Source organism: Argentina silus, assembly GCF_951799395.1.
Source record: "Argentina silus genome assembly, chromosome: Y".
NCBI classification, from domain to species: domain Eukaryota; kingdom Metazoa; phylum Chordata; class Actinopteri; order Argentiniformes; family Argentinidae; genus Argentina; species Argentina silus.
The window spans coordinates 6,249,670-6,274,669 of NC_139654.1; the positions used below are offsets into that span (position 1 = coordinate 6,249,670).

At 45.1% G+C, this 25,000-nt stretch overlaps 2 protein-coding genes across 10 annotated transcripts in view; one reads left to right on the forward strand and one right to left on the reverse strand.

Moving 5' to 3' along the window:
• The window catches only part of LOC310823633 (uncharacterized protein), a gene marked incomplete at its 3' end in the record, with an annotated part of 277,614 nt that overhangs the window by 177,208 nt on the left and 75,406 nt on the right, over window positions 1-25,000 (forward strand). The gene's annotated exons all lie outside the window — the stretch shown is intronic.
• Window positions 1-25,000, reverse strand: part of LOC310823880 (uncharacterized protein) — a 417,085-nt gene that overhangs the window by 46,222 nt on the left and 345,863 nt on the right. For 7 of the 9 annotated variants that reach the window (XM_083696773.1, XM_083696771.1, XM_083696772.1 and 4 more), the window contains one exon: window positions 8,988-9,161. In XM_083696773.1, the coding sequence (XP_083552899.1) occupies window positions 8,988-9,161 (174 nt within the window). Of the gene's footprint in view, window positions 1-5,319; window positions 6,595-6,852; window positions 6,900-7,014; window positions 7,189-7,761; window positions 7,936-8,378; window positions 8,553-8,987; window positions 9,162-25,000 lie in introns of those variants that run through there. The other 2 variants (XM_083696777.1, XM_083696774.1) reach the window with 2 other exon arrangements.

A 25,000-nucleotide genomic window follows, 5' to 3' on the forward strand; every position in this document is an offset into this window, starting at 1 on the left:
TTGAAAGGGACCACCTGTTCACTCGATCCACGGCCTTAATTTGGATTTTAAGAAACTTTGGAAGGCCGCTACAGTGTGTGTGTGTGTGTGTGTGTGTGTGTGTGTGTGTGTGTGTGTGTGTCAGAGATATTGTATGTTTTGTTTTCCTAGAAGTGTTTGTGCTTGCGGGCGGGAACACTTCCTTGTTCTGTGTCTCTGTCACTGTCGGGGGAGTGGTGTGTGTGTGCATGTGTGTGTGTGTGTGTGTGCATGCATGTATGTGTGTGTGAGAGTAATGCTCCACCCTACATTCCTCCCAGCTCCCTCTCATGCTCCTCCTTGTCTCCCTCCCTCCTTCCCTCTCTCTCTCGCCACTCAACGTCAAAACACATCAAAACAATGTCTCTCTCTCTCTCTCCCCCTCCGTCCCTCCCTCCCCCCCTCCCCTCCTTCTCTCTGTCTCTCTCTTTCTCTCTGTCTCTCTCTTTCTCCTCCCCTCCCTCCTTCCCTCCTCTCCTCCCTCTCCCCCTCTCAACCCCCTCCCTCCTTCCCTCCTCTCCTCCCTCTCCCCCTCTCCTCCCCCTCCCTCTCTCCCCCCTCTCCCTCTGTCTCCTCCTTTCCTCCCCCCCCTCCCTCTCCTCCTTTCCTCCCCCCCTCCTTCTCACCCTCCCTCCTTCCCTCTCTCTCTCTCAGTCAGAAAAAAACAACACAACAACGTAATCACACACACACACACACACACACACACACACACACACACACACACACACTCTCTTTTAGCATACAGCTTTTTTACCAGACAGCTCACACATATACGCAATATCTTACAAGCACACACACGTACACAAGTACACATGTACATCCGAAAAGAAAGAAAACACACACACACACACACAGCATGCATGCCACACACACACACACAGCATGCACGCCACAGACACACACACACACACACAGCATGCACGCCACACACACAGCATGCACACCACACACACACACATGCACACACACACACACACACACACACACACACACACACACAGCATGCACGCCACACACACACACACACACACACAGTGACTGTCAGAGTCAGGGTCAGAGATCAGTCCATCCACCCAGATCAGTCCAGATCAGTCCAGATCAGTCCAGGGTGTATGCTGTGTTTAGGTGCTTGTGCAACGCAGGGGAGGACTCCTGGGTCTGTGGTTGTTGGGCAGTCATGAGGGGCGGTTCTGTAAAGAATAAAAGGTTTGAGTACGCGGCTAACACATTGGTACTTGTAGTGTATTTTGCTCTGACCAGAAGAAGGCCTGATGTGTTATGAATAAGCATACAGTGTTGTGCCCAATGGAAGATGCAGCATGCAGTTGGCCACTGTAGATTGAGGAGACGGTACGGGATGGTACGGGAGAGATAGTGCTGGGAATAGCCTTATTTGGTTAAGGCTATGAACATCACCACCGTATAGGTTGAAAATGTCTAGAATAATGAAGACCTGGGAATTCCATGCCCAAATCTGGAAGATAGTACATGCTGTTCTGTAAGATAAGGCATGCTGTACTGTATATAAGACTGAACAGCTAGACTAGAAGGGTGTGTGTGTGTGTGAGAGAGTGTGTGCGTGTGTGCGCGTGTGTCTGTGTGAGACTGTGCGTGTGTGCGTGTGTCTGTGTGTGTGTGTGTGAGACTGTGTGTGTGTAAGTGTGTGTGTGTGTGTGTGTTAGAGTGTGTGTGTGTGTGTGTGTGTGTGTGTGCGTGTGTGTGCGTGTGTTTCTTCCCCTCTGGAATGAAAAACACTCCAGAAACTCTACTGCCCTCTCCTGTCTGTTGTGTGTAATTGTAATTGCTGTGTGTTTAAAACCTTTAAAAACTCCCCAAACTCTGCAATTGAAAGCACCCACACGCCACAAATGTAATCTAAGTACCTATAATATAACATTGGTACATTTTTACATTTACTGAAAGCTGTTTCCTCCAAAAAACACATATACAGATTTGCAAAAGCAGGGGCACATTTTTTGCCCATGGCCGTTCCGTGAATCTGGAGGTAATGTTTATTGTTGAATTCAAAATCATTTCTCCTTCAACTCAACTCCAATAAATCTAAAATGGCATTATCTGGGCGGGTAGGGTCATTATCTGGGCGGGTAGGGTCAGGGTCAGGGTCAGGGTCAGGGTCAGGGTCAGGGTCAGGGTAGGGTCAGGGAATTTATTAAATACAATCCCAACAGCCTGTAAACCCAGAGTCGTCTCCATGTTGGTAGAAAAATAATTGATGTCTATTGTAAATTAAAAGGCCTCTCTCTGTGTTTTTAGACCCTTCAACTTCTGTATGAAATCATAAGTGTCTTTTCCATAACTTTTATGTTTCTGTGAGAGAGGGTTAATAAAGAAGTCAATCAATTCTGCAACTCGGTACGATTCTGAGCCACAGTCACTCACCGCCGGCCGACCGCATGGAACCTCGAAGGGAACAGTCCACTTTTCTGGAGCTTTAGGGACTTTGGGAAGTAGATCAAATCGTCTTGGTCTGGGTGTATCTGGACCTAACAGATAAGACATTTGTTTAATTGTAATCTAATTGGTTTGATATAACCCAATCACTATGCCCTTAATCATATCCTGAGTTTCTGATTGGATGGAGTGAGGTAATGAAGCATTATGGTTCTCATTACTAAGCTGTCTGTTAGCCTCTAAAAGATAACGGGCTCTGTCCATAATCACAATCTGAGACCCTTTGTCTGCTGGTTTTATTACAATGGTCTGATTTCCACTCAACTGCTGGAGATGTAATTGTTGTTTGGTTAGATTAAAATTTGTGTCTGGTTTGGGCCGATGTTTTAAGAAAGAATTCAAATCGTTCCTAGTAAGAGATTGTATTGAACCAGAGACTGATTCTAATTTGGGATCCCAGGTAGAGGGATTTGTGAAAGATATATGAGGGAAATCAGTCTCATAATTAAAATGATCTAATCATTTTTAGGGTTAGGGTCAGGGTCAGGTTCAGGGTCAGGGATAGGGTCAGGGTTAGGCTCAGGGTCAGGGATAGGGTTAAGGTCAAGGTTAGGGTTAGGGTTAGGGTCAGGGAGAGGGTTAGGGTCAGGGTTAGGGTTAGCGTTAGGGTTAGAGTTTGGGTCAGTGTCAGGGACAAGGTTAGGGTTAGGGTTATAGTCAGAGTTAGAATCAGGGTTAGGGACAGTGACAGGGTCAGGGTTAGGGTTCGGGTTAGAGTTTGAGTCAGGGTCAGGGTCAGAGTCAGAGTCAGAGTCAGAGGTAGGGTTAGGGTCAGGGTCAGAGTCAGGGTTAGGGTTAGAGTTTGGGTCAGGGTCAGGGTCAGGGTTAGAGTTAGGGTCAGGGTCAGAGTTAGGGTCAGGGTCAGGGTTAGAGTTAGGGTCAGGGTTAGAGTTTTGGTCAGGGTCAGAGTTAGGGTCAGGGTCAGGGCTAGACTTTGGGTCAGGGTCAGGGTTAGGGTCAGGGTCAGGGTCAGGGTCAAGGTTAGAGTTAGGGTCAGGGTCAGAGTTAGGGTCAGGGTCAGGGTTAGAGTTAGGGTCAGGGTTAGAATTTGGGTCAGGGTCAGAGTTAGGGTCAGGGTCAGGGCTAGACTTTGGGTCAGGGTCAGGGTCAGGGTTAGGGTCAGGGTCAGGGTCAGGGTCAGAGTCAGGGTCAGGGTCAGGGTCAGGGTCAGAGTCAGGGTCAGGGTCAAGGTTAGAGTTAGGGTCAGGGTCAGGGTTAGGGTCAGGGTTTAGGGTTAGAGTTAACTCATCTCCTAGGCCTGTCTGCACATCTGGGTTGTCATGACGTTGCTAAGGGAAGTGTTAACACCGGAAAGAAAACGTCCCCTTTGGTTTCCACTGATGTTCTATTATACTAATGTTCTATTACACTGATGTTCTATTACACTAATGTTCTATTATACTAATATTCTATTATACTAATGTTCTATTATACTACGATTATATTACACTAATGTTCTATTACACTGTTCTATTATACTAATATTCTATTATACTAAGATTATATTACACTGATGTTCTATTACACTGTTCTACTACACTAATGTTCTACTACACTAATGTTCTATTACACTAATGTTCTATTATACTAATGTTCTATTACACTAATGTTCTATTATACTAATGTTCTATTATACTACGATTATATTACACTAATGTTCTATTACACTAATGTTCTATTACACTGTTCTATTACACTAATGTTCTATTACACTAATGTTCTATTACACTAACGTTCCATTACATTGTTCTATTACACTGTTCTATTACACTAATGTTCTATTACACTGTTCTATTACACTAATGTTCTATTACACTGTTCTATTACACTGTTCTATTACACTAATGTTCTATTACACTAATGTTCTATTACACTAATGTTCTATTACACTGTTCTATTACACTAATGTTCTATTACACTAATGTTCTATTACACGGTTCCATTATAAAAGATCTGTGATGTTATAAAGAATATTTCAGGTTCAAATTCTGGGTTTTTAGGATTCAGTGCTTATTGCTAACTGGCTGGATTCTAATCTCTCTGTTGTTGTAATACTAGTAAATGACCACCAGGTGGTGCCCCCATCTGAGGGCTAGAGGTCTGGGGGATAGGGGTCTGGGGGTCAGAGGTACTGCAGGGGACAGGAGAAGTCTTCTCATGAGAGCCATGCCTCCCATGGCAGGGAGCGGTACTGCAGGGAACAGGTGAAGTCTTCTCATGAGAGCCATGCCTCCCATGGCAGGGAGCGGTACTGCAGGGGACAGGTGAAGTCTTCTCATGAGAGCCATGCCTCCCATGGCAGGGAGCGGTACTGCAGGGGACAGGTGAAGTCTTCTCATGAGAGCCATGCCTCCCATGGCAGGGAGAGGTACTGCAGGAGACAGGTGAAGTCTTCTCATGAGAGCCATGCCTCCCATGGCAGGGAGAGGTACTGCAGGAGACAGGTGAAGTCTTCTCATGAGAGCCACGCCTCCCATGGCAGGGAGCGGTACTGCAGGGGACAGGTGAAGTCTTCTCATGAGAGCCATGCCTCCCACAGCCCACAGACAGAGAGGGGAAAAGCAGCCTGCACCTTGGCTGCCCCTCACAATGTCACATGATGGAGAGATATTACTGTACTAGATGATTACTATATAAAAATGAAGGAATGCATGGAAAGTGAAGTTCAGAACATGTACAGCGCCTTCTGAAGGTATTCAGACCCCTTCACTTTCTACACATTTTCTTGTGTTATAGACTCAATTTAAAATGGATTCAATTAAAAGAATTTGCCATCAATCCACACACAATACCCCAGAATGACAAAGCGAAAACACGATTTTTTAAATTTCTTCATTTATTAAAACTGAAATACAGAAATACCTCATGAACAGAAGTATTCAGACCTTTTGCTATGACACTCTTAAAATTAGCTAAAATGCAAAAATGTCATCAACAAGTCACTCAATAAGTTGAATTAAGTCCATCTTAATGCAAGGATAATAGTTCATGTCATTTTGGATTTGCATAGGAATCAATTACACACTGTGTAGATTAGGATGTTCCGAAGACACTGTCCATGTTGTACTGACAGAGAAGGAGAGCTGTCTTCACATCCACTCCCTGCTATCTTACACCCAGCAACGTAATCCAGCATCACAACTCAAACACCCAATCTAACCAACTCTTATATACATACAGACACTCTCTCCTGTGTTATTCTCAGAGTTCATCATCAGTCCGACTTGATCAGCTAATCATTCATCTGGATTGTTTCACTGTCAGTTGAATTTCTTCTATACATCCACTATCTCCTTGTGGTCCGAGGAAGACATTTGGGATGACAGGTCTCAGGCAGGGCTACTCATCTCAAGAGCTACACTGACACTACACACTGTTCACCACACACTGTACACTACACCCTACACACTACACGCTACACACTACAGACTACACACTACACACTACACCCTACACCCTACACATTGGGAGAGGGAACATCTCAGTGAAAACACACCACCATCCAACTGCATCATGTTCTGATCCGTCATTTCTGAGCCTTTGGTGTTCAGTGTGATCTCCCTGAGACTAGTTTAAACAGGGTCACTGAACAGTCAAAGCTACAAACCCAAAACCCTGGATAGAGGGGCTCAGTGAATGTGGAGTGGAATGTGTGCAGGAGGGTCCGTGTGTCAGAGGAGACGCTGTAGAAGGACAGAGTGCCGGCCGGCCAGTCCAGATACACTCCTACTCTGTGGGAGCCAGAGGAGGGGACAGGTATGACAGAGTACTTATTATTGTGACAGGCGGAGTAACTGTTACCAGAGCAGAACAGACTCCAGGACTTGTCATTGTTTCCCAACCCACAGTCATGACCCCATCCTCTCCTGCTGATTCCTTTATATGTTACTCCTATATATGCCTCTCCCCCACTCCACTCTACCTCCCAGTAACGGCGCCCAGTCAGACCCTCTCTACACAGCACCTGTGAGCAGTAGTCAAATCTCTCTGGGTGATCAGGATACGGCTGCTCCTCTCTCCCCCGTGTCACCTTTCTGTTCTCCTCAGACAGAGAGAGGAGTCTGTGTGCTGTGTTTGGGTCCAGTGTGAGCTCACAGGCATCTGATTGAGAGGGCAAAAATAATCATCAAATCAATACAATTGAATACCTTACAATATTCACAATGTGATCTTGTTATGTTATTTTCACAAAATATTACTTATTTATTTAAAATGTTTTACAAGGGATACAACTAATTCACGTTTACTAATATTTTAGATTTACATATGAATACAATACTGGTGCTCTGTTTGAACTCTGCTGTACCCTGGTTCTTGAGTAATCTCACAGTCCTATTTTCTACAGTGGTGGTGACTTACATTTGATCAGCCCAGGTTTGAGCCTGCACTCTCCACCATGGTCCACACTATATCAACCACAGAAGAACCCACAGTGGTTGGATGACACACTCACAATCATGTGGAAAATAGATACAGTGCATTAATCTCATTGATACGTCCAGCCACATATTCAGCCTTTACCTGAGTATCTGTAGTTTACAGAGTGGATCTTTCTGTACAGCAGAGAGCAGCGCCAGTCCTGAGTCTCCTGGGTGATTGTAGCTGAGGTCCAGCTCTCTCAGGTGGGAGGGCTTAGACCTCAGAGCTGAAGCCAGAGAAACACAGCCTTCCTCTGGGACTCCACAGCCTGACAACCTGGGGAAATAGTGTCACTCCATCTGATATCAAGAATCTGATTATTCCTCTCTAATGTACATGTGCAGTTGTAATTCCTCTACATTTGGCAGTTGAAAGGCCACATATGAATGAGGAATACAAATAAATACATGTAGCCAAACGATCACTGTGGTGCAATAATTCATGAGTGAGAGTTATAGTTGCTCTCAAAAGGGGAGCAAGAAACCATGGATACATTTGTATTCACTGGATTTCTACGTCTGGTATAATGTATTTGCTAGCTATTGGGTTAGTGCAGTATTGTGTAGTCCCATGAGCTGATCTAAGGCCAGGTGGGTCAGGATTTGATGAGAGTAAAGTTATTCAGACAGTGAAGACAGAGCAGCCCCCTCTGCCACCGCGTGCACACACACACACACACACAAACACACACACACACACACACACACAGTAATTGATTGGAAGATAATGATCATTGTCTGTCTCAATTATTGAGCCTTTCAGTGCGATTATCATTGATTCCATAGAATGATAATGTAACAGACACTTAGGAATGATGTGTCTGATAACAAGAATAGTCTGAGACCTCACCTCAGTGTCTGTAGTTGACAGTGTGGACTCCCCACTCCAGCAGAGAGCAGCTTCACCCCCCCGTCACCTAGATCATTATTACTGAGGTCCAGCTCTCTCAGGTGGCAGGAGTCTGAGCTGAGAGCTGAGGCCAACGCTTCACAGCATCTCTCTGTGAGGTGACATCCATTCATCCTGAATGAGGAATACAAATAAATACATGCAGCCAAAAGATCACTGTGGTGCAAGAATTCATGAGTGAGAATTAGAGTTGCTCTCAACAGGGGAGCAAGCAACCCTGGATACATTTGTAGTCAATGAATTTCTAAGTCTGGTATAATATATTTGCTAGCTATTGGGTTAGTGCAGTATTGTGTAGTCCCATGAGCTGATCTAAGGCCAGGTGGGTCAGGATTTGAGGAGGGCAAACATATTCAAAGAGTGAAGACATAGCAGCCCCCGCTGTCACCATACACACACACACACACACACACACAGTAATTGATTGGAAGATAATGTACATTGTCTGTCTCAATTATTGAGCCTTTCTGTGAAAGTATCATTGATTCCATGGAATGATAATGTAACAGACACTTAGGAATGATGTGTCTGACAACAAGAATAGTCTCAGACCTCACCTCAGTGTCTGTAGTTGACAGTGTGGACTCCCCAGTCCAGAAGAGAACAGCTTCACCCCCCCGTCACCTAGATCATTATTACTGAGGTCCAGCTCTCTCAGGTGGCAGGAGTCTGAGCTGAGAGCTGAGGCCAACGCTTCACAGCATCTCTCTGTGAGGTCACATCCAATCAGCCTGAATGAGGAATACAAATAAATACATGCAGCCAAACGATCACTGTGGTGCAAGAATTCATGAGTGAGAGTTATAGTTGCTCTCAACAGGGGAGAAATTAACCTTGGATACATTTGTAGTCGCTGGACTTCTACGTCTGGTATAATATATTTGCTTGCTATTGGGTTAGTGCAGTATTAGGCCAAGTGGGTCAGGATTTGAGGGCAAACATATTCAGAGAGTGAAGACATAGCAGCCCCCCTCCCACCACACACACACACACACACACACACACACACACATATACATTATATAGTAATTGATTGGAAGATAATGTACATTGTCTGTCTCAATCAATGAGCATTTCTGTGCAAGTATCATTGATTCCATCGAATTAAAATGTAACCGACACTTAGGAATGATGTGTCTGACAACAAGAATAGTCTCAGACCTCACCTCAGTTTCTGTAGTTGACAGTGTGGACTCCCCAGTCCAGCAGAGAGCAGCTTCACCTCCCCGTCACCTAGATCATTATTACTGAGGTCCAGCTCTCTCAGGTGGCAGGAGTCTGAGCTGAGAGCTGAGGCCAACGCTTCACAGCATCTCTCTGTGAGGTCACATCCATTCAGCCTGAATGAGGAATACAAATAAATACATGAAGCCAAACGATCACTGTGGTGCAAGAATTCATGAGTGAAAGTTATAGTTGCTCTCAACAGGGGAGCAAGCAACCATGGATACATTTGTAGTCACTGGATTTCTACGTCTGGTATAATATATTTGCTTGCTATTAGATTCATGCAGTATTGTGTAGTCCCATGAGCTGATCTAAGGCCAGGTGGATCAGGATTTGAGGAGGGCAAACATATTCAGAGAGTGCAGACAGAGCAGCCCCCCCTCCCACTACACACACACACATACACACACACACACACACACACCACACACCACACACCACACACACACACACACACACACACACACACACACACACCCACACACACACACACATACACTCACTATAGTACTCGATTGGAAGATAATGTACATTGTCTGTCTCATTTATTGAGCTTTTTTGTGCAAGTCTCATTGATTCCATCGAATGATAATGTAACAGACACTTAGGAATGATGTGTCTGACAACACCAATAGTCTCAGACCTCACCTCAGTGTCTGTAGTTGACAGTGTGGACTCCCCAGTCCAGTAGAGAGCAGCTTCACCCCCCCGTCCCCTAGTTCATTATTACTGAGGTCCAGCTCTCTCAGGTGGCAGGAGTCTGAGCTGAGAGCTGATGCCAACGCTTTACAGCATCTCGCAGTGAGGTGACATCCATTCAGCCTGAATGAGGAATACAAATACATGCAGCCAAAAGATCACTGTGGTGCATTATGATAAGAATTCATGAGTGAGAGTTATAGTTGCTCTCAACAGGGGAGCAAGCAACCATGGATACATTTGTAGTGACTGGATTCCTAGGTCTGGTATATTTTTCTTCAGAATAAATACAAGCATTAAGTCATTTTTTGTGATGTGTTCAATCATTTCCAGTTGCATGTCGCCGCACCTAATTACCATATAATTACATTTTCGTCCAAAACCCTTACATGGGCTGTTTTGGTATTTTAACATATTTCACTAGAAAAACATGTTTTCTAATCATGTCACTTCATTTTAAAGGTGAAATCATCATGTATCCATACTTTTCATGCCTTAAATGATGGATTGAGCTACCAGTTGGAGATGAGTGGTGAGCTCCTTCCAACTGCACCAACTGTAAACTTACTGGCTAGTGAACTGACTCATTCCACTTTCACTAAAATAAAGCTGACAAACTCATTAGCTTAACTGTGAACACAGCCAGCCATGTTATTATATATGCCACCTATGTTATTTGCTTAATGTCAGACCAAACGTCTTCATTTGAGCTGCGGTGTGAGAATCCGTGGTACCGCGAGTGGCATGAGATAGTCGTTTGTGGGGGGACATGCAGCGTTCGGCCTGTAGAGGGAGCTACAGGACCGTAGCCAGGGTTACGGAAACGAGGCTTCTTTGCGCACCTGCTGATAATGAAGCCTTGTTGGCTAAATGGTTTAAGATGTGTGTGCCTCTGCTTTGGAAGAGGAGGGCTGAAAAGCCAAAGACTGGAAAGTCACAAAATAGAGCGAAATAAACTACCATTCCCTCATCCCAACACTGCGTCTGCCTCTGCCTCTGTGTGTTACGAACATTGTTACATCGTTAAAAACAGAGTCAACGTCAGGAGTGGATTTCTCCAAACCAGTGTTCAGTACTCCGACTGGAACTGGCTCTTTCTACCTCATTATTGGGAGTCGAGACACAAAGCGACTGAACATGATGGAGCAAGTCGCATATTTGTTTGTCAATAAAACATGAAAGATAAGTGTGCAATCCATTAATGAATGACTTTTGACCTTGTGATCAATAACTCAGTTTCTTCCATTTAATCCATAAATCATAATAAGTGATCACATACTCCATTCATAACCCAAGTTTCAATGCAGTGTTTTGTCCATCTACTTACAGTGCCGTCTTAGAGGTTGTGACCACTGGCAGCAGCCTCAGAAGACCCTCTTCTGATTTTGAGTATTTCTTCAGGTCAAACACATCCAGCTCCTCTTCTGAAGTCAGCAACACAAAGACCAGAGCTGACCACTGTGCAGGTGAGAGTTGGGTTTCTGAGAGACGTCCTGAGCTCAGGTATCTTTGGATCTCCTCCACTTGAGAATGGTCATTCATCTCATTCAAACAGTGGAACAGATTGATGCACCTCTCTGGAGAGGGATTCTCCCTGATCTTCTCCTTGATATACTTGACTGTTTCCTCATTGGTCTGTGAGCTGCTTCCTGTCTGTGTTAGAAGGCCTCGTAGGAGATTCTGATTGGACTCCAGTGAGAGGCCCAGGAGGAAGCGCAGGAACAGGTCCAGGTGACCATTCTCACTCTGTAAGGCCTTGTCCACTGCACTCTTGTGTAAGTCGACCAGAGGTGTGCGTCTCAGTGATGACCATAGCTTCCTGGATGAGGATTTTTGTTTGACCAGTGGATTCTCATTGCTGATGTTGCATGTGAGGAACACATATAAAGCAGCTAGAAACTCCTGGATGCTCAGATGCAAAAAGCTGAACACCTTGTGCAGCCCACACTCCACTCTGAAGATCTGAGTGCACACTCCCGAGTACACTGTGGCTTCTGTGACATCAATGCCACACTCTCTCAGGTCTTCCTCATAGAAGATCAGATTGCCATTTTCCAGCTGTTTGAAGGCCAGTTTTCCCAGTGACAGAATTAGCTCGTTATCCCACTGTGGATCTCTGTAATGGTCTCCAAGGTACTTCACATTCCTCTGTTTGGTCTGAAATACCAGGAAGTGTGTGTACATCTGTGTCAGAGTCTTGGGCATTTCTCCTCTCTCTGCTTCACCCAACAGTCTCTCTAGGGTAGTGGCTGAGAGCCAACAGAACACTGGTATGTGGCACATGATGTGGAGGCTCCTTGATGACTTCATGTGTGTGTTGATTCTGCTGGCCAGGTTCTCATCACTGATTCTCTTCCTGAAGTACTCCTCCTTCTGTGGGTTGTTGAACCCTCGTACTTCTGTAACCTGGTCAACACACTCAGGAGGGATCTGATTGGCTGCTGCAGGTCGGGAGGTTATCCAGAGGAGAGCAGAGGGAAGCAGATTCCCCTTGATGAGGTTTGTCAGCAGCACGTCCACTGAGGTTGACTCTGTGGCATCACAACATGTCTCGTTGTTCTGGAAGTCTAGAGGAAGTCGACACTCATCCAGACCATCAAAGATGAACAGAACTTTATACTTGTCAAAGTTGGAGATTCCTGATTCTTTTATTTCAATGAAGAAATGACCAAGAAGTTCATTCAAACTGCATTTCTTCTTTTTCATTAAATTCAGCTCCCGAAAAGGAAGTGGAAATATGAACTGGACATCCTGATTGGCTTTTCCTTCAGCCCAGTCCATAATGAACTTCTGAGTAGAGACTGTTTTTCCAATGCCAGCAACTCCCTTTGTCAGCACATTTCTCATTGGTTTGTCTTGTCCAGGTAAAGGCTTGAAGATGTCGTTGCATTTGATTGGTGTCTCCTGTCTTGCTGGTCTCCTGGATGCTGTCTCAATCTGTCTGACCTCATGTTCGTTATTGACCTCTCCACTTCCACCCTCTGTGATGTAGACCTCTGTGTAGACCTTATCGAGAAGTATTGGATTGCCTTGCTTAGCTATTCCCTCAAACACACACTGAAACTTCTTCTTCAGGGTGGACTTGAGTTCTTGTTGGCACACCACAGCAAGCTCACCTGAATGATAAAACAATTGACAAAATATTCCTGGACACTTTACATTAAGTTGACCCAATACCTGCAGTAACTGTAAATATATATACATATATATGTATATATATATATATATATATGTATATATATATGCCATTTAGCTGACGCTTTTATCTAAAGCGACTTGCATTGCAGTGAGTGCATACATTTCAGTATATATGGTCCCAGCAGGAATCAAACCCACAACCTAAGCATTGTTAAAGCCATGCTCTACCGACTGAGCCACAGAGGACCACATGTTGTAGTAATTAACAAGTTGTTATAGAGTAATTAATTACATAGTATGTAGTGTAGTTGAATGATATATTACTACACATGTAGGAAAGAATAGTCCTCATTCTATCTGTGTTATAGGAAACTGTCCAAACCCATTACTATGCAATTATACAGAAACAACCAATCAATTGTTACTCGAGTAATGACAGAGACACTAAGTTATAGAGGCAACATACTATAAAGAGTGACCAAATGGGGATATACATAATAATTACAGTTAGTGATGTTTATATTTCCAATAATATTTCAGCCCAGTACCACTTCTCTGTGAAAACACATGAGGTCTCTTACGTTTCTCCAGTGTGTCAGCGAGCTCCTTCTGGTTCATGTTCCTCAGGACATGCAGTGTGATCTTCAGAGCCCCTTCTCTGGCACTGCTCTCCTGCTTCTCTTCTTCTTCATCATCCACCACCTTTTCCTCCCCCTGACTCTCAAAGCACTCTGGGTAGTCTTGAGAAATAAGCCTCTTGAACCTCTTCAGCTCATTTCTCAGTAAAGTGATGACATTGTCTTCAAGCGACTGAAACATTTAGAATAATAAAGTGGACTGAGATAGACAATAATGGGTAAACCTTTACACACAGTAAAGAGACTAAATACAAAAAACACATCGCTTGACTTTGGCATGCAATTGAAACAAGAAAAAAATAACTTTTGTATGGGGATGACTCTGCCATCTTCAATGTCATACTTTCTATTTAGCTCACCCTGAATATGGAGGCCAGTTCACTTTGACTCTGGACAGACTGACCACTGGGAATCTCTGACTCTGGTCTCTCCACCTGGTAACCGGGGATTCTGGGTAAAAACAAGAAATAAGCAGATATCTTGATCCAGAAAAGTGTGAATGAGGCCCAGTTACCCAAATAGAATACCTTAAGTGTGTATACCGCAAGACATAGTTCCTGGGTCAGATGAATATGACAACAAACTAACATTGGTGGATGGTGTAGCCAGTCCAAATTAATATATCTGTATAGTAAGTAGCTTTTAGGTTTTTAGTGGCCATCTCCCTCCAGGATCCGCTCTCCTCCTCCCTAGACACGCCTTCTACGGAGTGTTGTAACATGTGACATTGTGAAACTGTTGCTCCAGTTTGCATTGAACTACAGTATATCTACATTCCTATGTCTAACATTTAAAATTCTGCCTTTAATGATTGTTGAATTGTGTGCCTTATTCCCATGCTCCCTCCTTGATAGTAGAACCTGAGTTCATTATAGTTTCCTCCGAGGACCTCATGAAACAAACAGGTGGTGTAGTCTAGCAGTTCGTTCATCCCATCCCCCATGATACACCTACCCTTGTTTAGGAGTGACGGTTCCTTGTCTGAAGTGTATTGGTTGTACCACAGACCAGTCACTTGTCATGGAAACACAACTGGGTTCAGGTGAGGCTGGTCTCTTCTGCTGGACCCTGTCAAACACAAAGACACCCACATTCTCACATTCATTAACAGTCGACAGTGAACATTAGATTAGATTAGATTCAACTTTATTGTCATTGTGCAGAGTACAAGTACAGAGACAACGAAATGCAGTTAGCGTCTAACCAGAAGTGCAAAATAGCAGAAAGTGCAATGAACAGTATTTACAGGTAGTGCAATATATGATCAGTAGTAGTGCAGTATAATATAGTATAATATAAGCAGTATAATATAGCAGTGCAGTATAGCAGTATGTGAGTAGCAGTAGCATTATAGCAGAATAAATAGTTACAGTAAATAGTTACAGTATGAGCAGTGTAGCAGCATATGAGCTGTATGGGTAATGCAGTCTAGCAGTATATATGTATTAACAGTATTAACAGTAACATGAGGTAGATGCAGAATAAATATAAATATGGAATGCCGTATAAACAGTATAAACAAGTATGTACAGTATGTGCAGTAGTATTAAAGAAAATATAGGATATGTGCATTATGTGCATTGAACAGTATGAACAGGTAAGAGCAGTGGTATTGAGTAGGAGAAGGGGAGGGGAGTATAGTGCAGTAGTGGAATTGTCCGGGTGGGGGGGGGGGGTGGGGGTTGCGGGGGTAGTAGGTTGTCAGGTAGGTGTAGTGTTCGAGTTCAGCAGGGTGACAGCCGCAGGGAAGAAGCTGCCTCTGAACCTACTGGTTCGGGTGCGGAGAGACCTGTAGCGCCTCCCGGAGGGGAGTGGGGTGAAAAGTCTATGGTTGGGGTGAGAGATGTCCTTGACGATGCTGCGTGCCTTACGCAGGCATCGTTTGCCCTGGACAGCCTCGATGGAGGGGAGTGAGGAACCGGTGATGCGTTGGGCAGTTTTCACCACCCTCTGCAGTGCTTTCCGGTCCGATGCCGAGCAGTTGCCATACCATACTGTGACACAGTAGGTAAGGATACTCTCGATGGTGCAGCGGTAGAAGTTCACCAGGATCTGAGGAGATAGATGGACCTTCTTTAGTCTCCTCAGGAAGAAGAGACGCTGGTGAGCCTTCTTTATCAGGGTGGAGGTGTTGAGGGTCCAGGAGAGGTCCTCAGAGATGTGGACACCCAGAAACTTGAAGCTGGTGACTCGCTCCACCTCAGTCCCGTTGATGAGGATGGGGGTGTGTGCGCCAGCTTTAGACTTCCTGAAGTCCACAATGAGTTCTTTGGTCTTCTTGGTGTTGAGAGCCAGGTTATTGTCGTTGCACCACACTGTTAGGTGCTGGACCTCCTCCCTGTAGGCCGACTCATCGTTGTTGCTGATGAGACCGATCACCGTTGTGTCGTCTGCAAACTTAACAATGGTGTTTGAGCCATGTACAGGTGTGCAGTCGTAGGTGAAGAGGGAGTAAAGGAGGGGGCTCAGCACACAGCCTTGTGGAACGCCGGTGTTCAGGGTGAGGGTTGAGGAGGTGTGGTTGTGAAGCCTAACAGACTGCGGCCTGTTGGTCAAGAAGTCTAGAATCCAGTTGCAGAGGGAGGGGTTGATGCCCAGTTGCCTGAGTTTGGAGATCAGTTTGGAGGGGATGATGGTGTTGAATGCTGAGCTGAAGTCAATAAACAGCATTCTCACATAAGAGTTAGTCTTGTCGAGGTGGGACAGGGCGGAGTGAAGTGCCGTTGAAATGGCATCCTCTGTACTCCTGTTCTGCCGGTAGGCGAATTGAAAGGGGTCCAGTGTGGGTGGTAGGCAGGTCTTGAGTTGAGCTAAGACCAGCCTCTCGAAGCACTTCATGATGATGGGCGTGAGTGCCACTGGTCGGAAGTCATTTAAGCTCGTTGCAGTGGAGTGTTTTGGCACCGGCACGATGGAGGTGGTTTTGAAGCACGCGGGGACAGCTGCTTGGGCTAGGGACAGGTTGAATATGTCAGTCCAAACCTTAGTCAGCTGCACAGCGCAGGCCCTGAGGACGCGTCCGGGGATCCCATCAGGACCAGCAGCCTTGCGTGCGTTAGTCCTGCTCAGTGCCGCACACACGTCGGTGGGGGATAGAGTGAGGGGCTGGTGATCCGCAGGGAGCACAGCCTTGGTGGCCACCTCCTTGTTGTCCCTGTCAAAGCGGCCGTAGAAGTGGTTCAGCTCATCAGGGAGGGAGGCGTCAACGGAGAGGGGTGAGGTGTTAGATGGTTTGTAGTCAGTGATGGCCTGGATGCCCTGCCACATGCGTCGGGGGTCAGAGTTGTTTCTGAAGTGATCCTCTATCCTCAGCTTGTGGTTGTGCTTGGCCTTTTTGATGCCCCTCTGCAGATTAGCCCTGGATGAGCTGTAGGCCCGAGCATCCCCTGATCTGAAGGCAATGTCGCGTGCCTTCAGCAGGAGTCGGACCTCACTGTTCATCCATGGCTTCTGATTAGGGAAAGTGGTGATCCGCTTGAGTGTGGTGACACTGCTGATGTTGGAATTGATGTAGTCCAAAACAGATGAGGCATATGAATTAATGTCCGTGTGGGAGTCATGGGTGGCCTGAGTGGCAAACACACCCCAGTCAGTGTTTCCAAAACGCTGCTGGAGCGCTGAGTCAGCTCCCTCTGGCCAGACCTTGACTGTCCTCACTGTAGGTTTCACTCGTTTGATGAGTGCTGAGTACTTGGGCAGTAGGAACAATGAGAGGTGGTCTGATTGACCTAGGTGGGGGAGGGGAACGGCTTTGTACGCATCAGCCATGCTGGTGTATACTTGGTCCAATGTCCTGTCTCCTCTGGTGGGGCAAGAGACATTTCGGTGGAATTTGGGCAGTACAGTCTTTAAGTTGGAGTGATTGAAGTCACCCGCGACAATGAAGGCTGCCTCGGGCAGATGTTCATGAGTGGGTATTTGTGTTGTCAGACACCAAAATTCTCACATGTTTAACAGAAGGTAATGGATGTCATGTGTTGATATGAGTGTGTGTCTGTGTGTCCAAGATCTTGACGACTAGGATTAAACCTCAAACTAACCTTTGACCAGAATGAGGAGGTCTTTCTCCGAAGTGTATTGGAATTTCCATAGAGTGGTCACTCTTCATGGACACACAGCTGGGTACAGGTGAGGCTGGTCTCTCCTGCTGGACCCTGTCAAACACAAAGACACCCACATTCTCACATTCATTAACAGTCGACAGTGAACATCACATGTTCATGAGTGGGTATTTGTGTTGTCAGACACCAAAATTCTCCCTTGTTTAACAGAAGGTAATGGATGTCATGTGTTCATATGAGTGTGTGTCTGTGTGTCCAGGATCTTGATGACTAGGATTAAACCTCAAACTAACCTTTGACCAGAATGAGAAGGTCTTTCTCCGAAGTGTATTGGAATTTCCATAGAGTGGTCACTCTTCATGGACACACAGCTGGGTACAGGTGAGGTTGGTCTCTCCTGCTGGACCCTGTCAAACACAAAGACAACAACATTCTCACATTCATTAACAGTCGACAGTGACCATCACATGTTCATGAGTGGGTATCTGTGTTGTCAGACACCAAAATTCTCACATGTTTAACAGAAGGTAATGGATGTCATGTGTTCATATGAGTGTGTGTCTGTGTGTCCAGGATCTTGATGACTAGGATTAAACCTCAAACTAACCTTTGACCAGAATGAGAAGGTCTTTCTCCGAAGTGTATTGGAATTTCCATAGAGTGGTCACTCTTCATGGACACACAGCTGGGTACAGGTGAGGCTGGTCTCTCCTGCTGGACCCTGTCAAACACAAAGACACCCACATTCTCACATTCATTAACAGTCGACAGTGAACATCACATGTTCATGAGTGGGTATCTGTGTTGTCGGACACCAATATTCTCACATGTTTAACAGAAAATAATGGATGTCATGTGTTCATATGAGTGTGTGTCTGTGTGTCACAGGATCTTGACGACTAGGATTAAATCTCAAACTAACCTTTGACCAGAATGAGAAGGTCTTTCGCCGAAGTTTATTGGAATTTCCATAGAGTGGTCACTCTTCATGGACACACAACAGGGTACAGGTGAGGCTGGTCTCTCCTGCTGGACCCTGCATTACAAGGTGGAGTTGTGTTTTTAAATGTGCCATATGAGCTGAGCTTCTAGAGCCAGTTCCACAGCAGGGTGGCATTGTGAAGGACAGAGTGTTAATGAATGTGTCTTTGTTTCATTCAGGGGATCCCCATTACCATGGAGGGTTGGGGTGCGCTGGGAGGAGGAGAGTGGGGACGGTGTGGCCAGTCCAAATTAATATATCTGTATTGTCAGTAGCTTTTAGGTTTTTAGTGGCCATCTCCCTCCAGGATCCGCTCTCCTCCTCCATGGACACGCCTTCTAGTGAGTGTTGTAACACTGTCTGTTGCTCCAGTTTGCATTGAACTACAGTAAATCTACATTCCTCTGTCTAACATTAATCTGGTTATGAATGAAGTATCTGACATCATCATCATCATCATCATCATCATCATCAGTATCATAATCTTCATGGTAAATGCCCTCCAGAGACTCTTGTCTTACCCCATGTCTTCAACCTCCGCAGAGAGACTCATTTTAGAGGCAGTGGTCCCCTCCTCTCTCTCCCCAGAGAGACTCATTTTAGAGGCAGTGGTCCCCTCCTCTCTCTCCTCTCCTCAAAGAACCTCCTGCTATAAACCCAATGAACACACGCAGCACGTTAAAGGAGACCAAAGACCACACACACACACACACACACACACACACACACACACACACACACTCACGCACGATTTTCATGCTGCAGGAAATAAACATAAAAGAATGACCGAATGATTTCCCTATTATATGAAATTAAATGAATATTTCATTGATGATGTGATGTGGGACTCACTCAACAAGGTCTATGCAGGGTTCAAGAGTCACGGTTGTCTGCTGGTCCAGGACAAGTTCTAGGCAGGGTTCAACAGTCGCGGTTGTCTGCTGGTCCAGGACAAGGTCAATGTCTGGTCAGACAACTGGAATGTTGAGTCAACTTGTCTGAAGGGAGAAGCAAATCTTCAGCAACAGTTCTTTGTAACTGACTCGGTCAACGCCTCCCATTTGCTGTACAACGTGTAGTAGAGAGCTGCGTGTGTCGAGGAGGGCCACATCTCTCTCTCCTCTTCCCTCTGTGCCGAGCCGAGCTTCTACTTTCTACTCTGAGGAGGTGTGTACACCATATAGACTAGGGTAGATTCTCTGATTCACTGTCAGATAGAGATATATAATATGTACACATATACAGTATATATATTAAAAATAATGTGATTGTTTTTTTTTTGTGAGCTATCCCTTGTGAGCTATCCCAGGGAGGAGGTCCAGCACCTAACAGTGTGGTGCACCGACAACAACTTCCTGGCTCTCAACACCAGGAAGGCCAAAGAGCTCATTGTGGACTCCAGGAAGTCAAAAGCTGGCACACACACCCCCATCCTCATCAATGGGACTGATGGTGGAGGGGGTCACCAGCTTCAAGTTTCTGGGTGTCCGCATCTCTGAGGATCTCTCCTGGACCCTCAACACCTCTACCCTGATCAAGAAGGCTCACCAGCTTTCCTCTTCCTGAGGAGACTAAAGAAGGTCCATCTGTCTCCTCAGATCCTGGTGCACTTCTACCGCTGCACCATCAAGAGCATCCTCACTACCTTTTCCTCTCACCGGAAGCACTGCAGAGGGTGGTGAAAACTGCCCAACACATCACCGGGTCCTCACTCCCCTCCACTGAGGCTGTCAAAGGCAAGCGATGCTTGGCACGCAGGCACGCAGCATCGTCAAGGACAGTTCTCACCCCAACCACAGACTCTTCAACCCACTCCCCTCCGGGAGGCGCTACAGGTCTCTCCGTACCCGAACAAGCAGGTTCAGAGGAAGCTTCTTCCCTGCGGGTGTCACCCTACTGAACTCCAACTCTGCCCCTAGGTGACAACCTACTTACACCCCCCCCCCGGACAATTGTACTACTCTTACCCTATAGCATTCCTATAAACTGTATGTGGGGGGACATGCAGCATTCGGCCTGTAGAGGGAGCTACAGGACCGTGGCCGGGGTTGTGTCGGCGAGACTTTTGTTGCACACCTGCTGCGAATTAAGTCTCGCCGGCGAATGTTTAAGATGGGTGTGCTTCTGCCATTTCACAAGGAGAGGTGGGCTGGGAACGACGGAGGTTTTCCGATACTGACGGCTGGAAAGTCGATAGAACTTTAAGACGGGCTGAAAAGCCAAACCTGTATATGAGTGTGCAAATAAACGGGACCAAATCCCTCACTAAAATACGGCGTCTGCCTCTGTGTACATCGGACATTGTTACACTGTACATAGTGTGTCTTCACTTATACACACTGCTCTTATACTATATACTACTGCTCTTCTGTACATATCTGTCTATGCTGTTCATAATGCACATATCCTTATTTTTGACTCATATTAGAATGCTACTGTTAATACACTGCACAGACTGTCCATATCTGTTTTTACTGTTCATACTGCATTCCATATTTATTCTGCTTATTTACTCTGCTTATAATATTACTGTTAATGCATATACTGCTTATACTGCTTACTTATACAGCTCATATACTGCTTATATTGTTCATACTGCATTCTATATTTATTCTGCTTATAATGTTACTGTTAATACATATACTGCTTATACTGCACTACTTATACTGCTCATATACTGCTTATACTGCACTACCTGTATATATTGTTCACATTGTCTGCTTTTTTTGCACTTCTGGTTAGACGCTAACTGCATTTCGTTGTCTCTGTACTTGTACTCTGCACAATGACAATAAAGTTGAATCAAATCTAATCTAATCTAATGCAGTAAGAATGTCCAGTAGGCGTCAATCAACGCTATTTTCCATTGTAAACTGGCAGATGAAGGCAGCTCAGCCTGAATATGGAGGCCAGGTCAGTTTGACTCTGGACCGTAACTGTTAATATCAGATGATACATCATAGTCATAGTACCCTCTCTTCCTGGTTAATAATCAACAACAACATGGGCACTTACAGAACTTTTACTGCTCAGTATCATAGCTCACACTACACTACACTACACTACCCACCACTACACACACAACACTACACAACACTGTGTGTACACCATATAGACTAAGGTAGATTCTCTGATTCTCTGTCAGATAGAGATATATAATATGTACACATATACAGTATATATATATATATATATATATATATATATATATATATATATATATATATATTATTTAAAAAATGTGATTGTTTTTTTTTGTGACCTATCCCTTTTGAGCTATCCCAAGGAGGAGGTCCAAAAGCTAGCACACACACCCCCATCCTCATCAACGGGACTGAGGTTGTGCGAGTCACCAGCTTCAAGTTTCTGGGTGTCCACATCTCTGAGGATCTCTCCTGGACCCTCAACACCTCTACCCTGATCAAGAAGGCTCACCAGCATCTCTTCTTCCTGAGGAGACTAAAGAAGTTCCATCTGTCTCCTCAGATCCTGGGGAACTTCTACCGCTGCACCATCGAGAGCATCCTCACCAACTGTGTCACAGTATGGTATGGCAACTGCTCTGCCTCTGACCGGAAAGCACTGCAGAGGGTGGTGAAAACTGCCCAACGCATCACCGGTTCCTCACTCCCCTCCATTGAGGCTGTCCAGGGCAAGCGATGCTTGCGTAAGGCACGCAGCATCGTCAAGGACAGTTCTCACCCCAACCACAGACTGTTCACCCCACTGCCCTCCGGGAGGCGCTACAGGTCTCTCCGTACCCGAACAAGCAGGTTCAGAGGAAGCTTCTTCCCTGCGGGTGTCACCCTACTGAACTCCAACTCTGCCCCTAGGTGACAACCTACTTACACCCCCCCCCCCCGGACAATTGTACTACTCTTACCCTATAGCATTCCTATAAACTGTACATACTGTGTCTTCACTTATACACACTGCTCTTATACTATATACTACTGCTCTTCTGTACATATCTGTCTATGCTGTTCATAATGCACATATCATTATTTTTGACTCATCTTAGAATGCTACTGTTAATACACTACACAGACTGTCCATATCTGTTTGTACTCTTCATACTGCATTCCATATTTATTCTGCTTATTTACTCTGCTTATAATATTACTGTTAATGCATATACTGCTTATACTGCTTACTTATACAGCTCATATACTGCTTATATTGTTCATACTGCATTCTATATTTATTCTGCTTATAATGTTACTGTTAATACATGTACTGCTTATACTGCACTACTTATACTGCTCATATACTGCTTATACTGCACTACCTGTATATATTGTTCACATTGTCTGCTTTTTTTGCACTTCTGGTTAGACGCTAACTGCATTTCGTTGGCTCTGTACTTGTACTCTGCACAATGACAATAAAGTTGAAACAAATCTAATCTAATCTAATGCAGTAAGAATGTCCAGTAGGCGTCAATCAACGCTATTTTCCATTGTAAACTGGCAGATGAAGGCAGCTCAGCCTGAATATGGAGGCCAGGTCAGTTTGACTCTGGACCTTAACTGTTAATATCATCTGGTACATCATAGTCATAGTACCCTCCCTTCCTGGTTAATAATCAACAACAACATGTACACTTACACAACTTTTACTGCTCAGTATCATAGCTCACACCACACCACACTACACTACACTACACACCACTACACTACACAACACACCACACTAAAACACACCACACCAAACACAACACTACACACCACACAACACAACACAACACAACACAACACAACACAACACAACACAACACAACACACAACGCAAACCACACTATACACTTTCTCTGACTTTTTCTCCCTCTCCCTACCTCTCTTCCTCCCACTTTATCCCTCCGTCCCTCTCTCCCTCCCTACCTCCCTCTCTCCCTGCTTCACTCGCTCTCTCTCTCTCTTTCTCTCCCTCCCTCTCTCTCTCTCTCTCTCTGTCACAATCTCTCTCTCTCTTTCTTTCACTCCCCTCCCTTTCCTCCCTCCCTCACTCCTCTTGCTCTCCCTCCGTGCTTCTCTCTCCCTCCATGCCTCTCTCTCTTCCTCTGTACCTCTCTCTCCTTCCCTCCTCTCTCCATCCCATCTCTCTTGCTCCCTCCCTACCTCTCTCTACTACTCTCCCTCCCTCTCTCCCTCCATCCTCTCCCTCCCCCCCTCTCCCTCCCTCTTTCCCTCCCCTTCCTATCTCCCTCCTTCTCTCCTTCCTCTCCCTCCCTCTCTGCCTCCCTCTCTTCTCTCTCTCCCTCTATCTCTCCCTCTCTCCCTCCCTCCCTCCTCTCTCTCATTCCCTCCCTCCCTCCCTCGCTCCCACCCTCACTCCTTCTATCCCTACGTCTGGCACCAACAACTATGCCACGTTCAAAGTCACTTAAATCACCTTTCTTCCCCATTCTGATGCTCAGTTTGAACTTCAGCAGGTTGTCTTGTTGTCTTGCCTAAATGCATTGAGTTGCTGCCATGTGATGATTAGATATTTGTGTTAAAGAGCAGTTGAACAGGTGTACCTAACAAAGTGGCCGGTGAGTGTATATATATATATATATATATATATATATATATATATATATATATATATATATATATATATATATATATATATATATAAAAAAAAGATTATTTTTATGATCTATCCCTTTAATGCAGTAAGAATGTCCAGTAGGCGTCAATCAAAGCTATTTTCCATTGTAAACTGGCAGATGAAACCAGCTCAGCCTGAAAATGGAGGCCATGTCAGTTTGACTCTGGACCGTAACTGTTAATATAAGATGATAAATCATAGTCATAGTACCCTCTCTTCCTGGTTAATAATCAACAACAACATGGACACTTACACAACTTTTACTGCTCAGTATCATAGCTCACACTACACTACACTACACTACACTACACTACACTACACAACACTACACAACACACTAAAACACTACACAACACTACACTGCACAACACACCACACCAAACACAACACTACACAACACTAAACTACACACCACACAACACAACACAACACTACACAGAACACAACACAACACCACAAGTACACTTTTCCAGCAGAGCACACTCTCCCTGGTTAATGATCAACAAGAACCATAAACAGTCATATGATTTTAACTGCTCAGGATTACAGTTCACAGAACACAACACTCACAGTGAGATTTCCATCACAGTTCAATCTTGTTAAATATGATGATTCATCAACAAGAGAGTTTCTCACGTTTCTCTTCTTCTGGCTTGGTTGTGGACACACGTTGGAGCTCATCCCTTAGCTGTTACACAGGAGAGTGTCCCTGCTCCGTGATTCCCAGTCACCCCTTAGAGACTTGGTACTCGACTCCTTAGTCTCCAACAGCAGCCATCGTCTCCAGAGTAAAGAGAAAACAGAGCTTTGCTGCCTAACTGATCATTCTGGTCCTTTTAGAT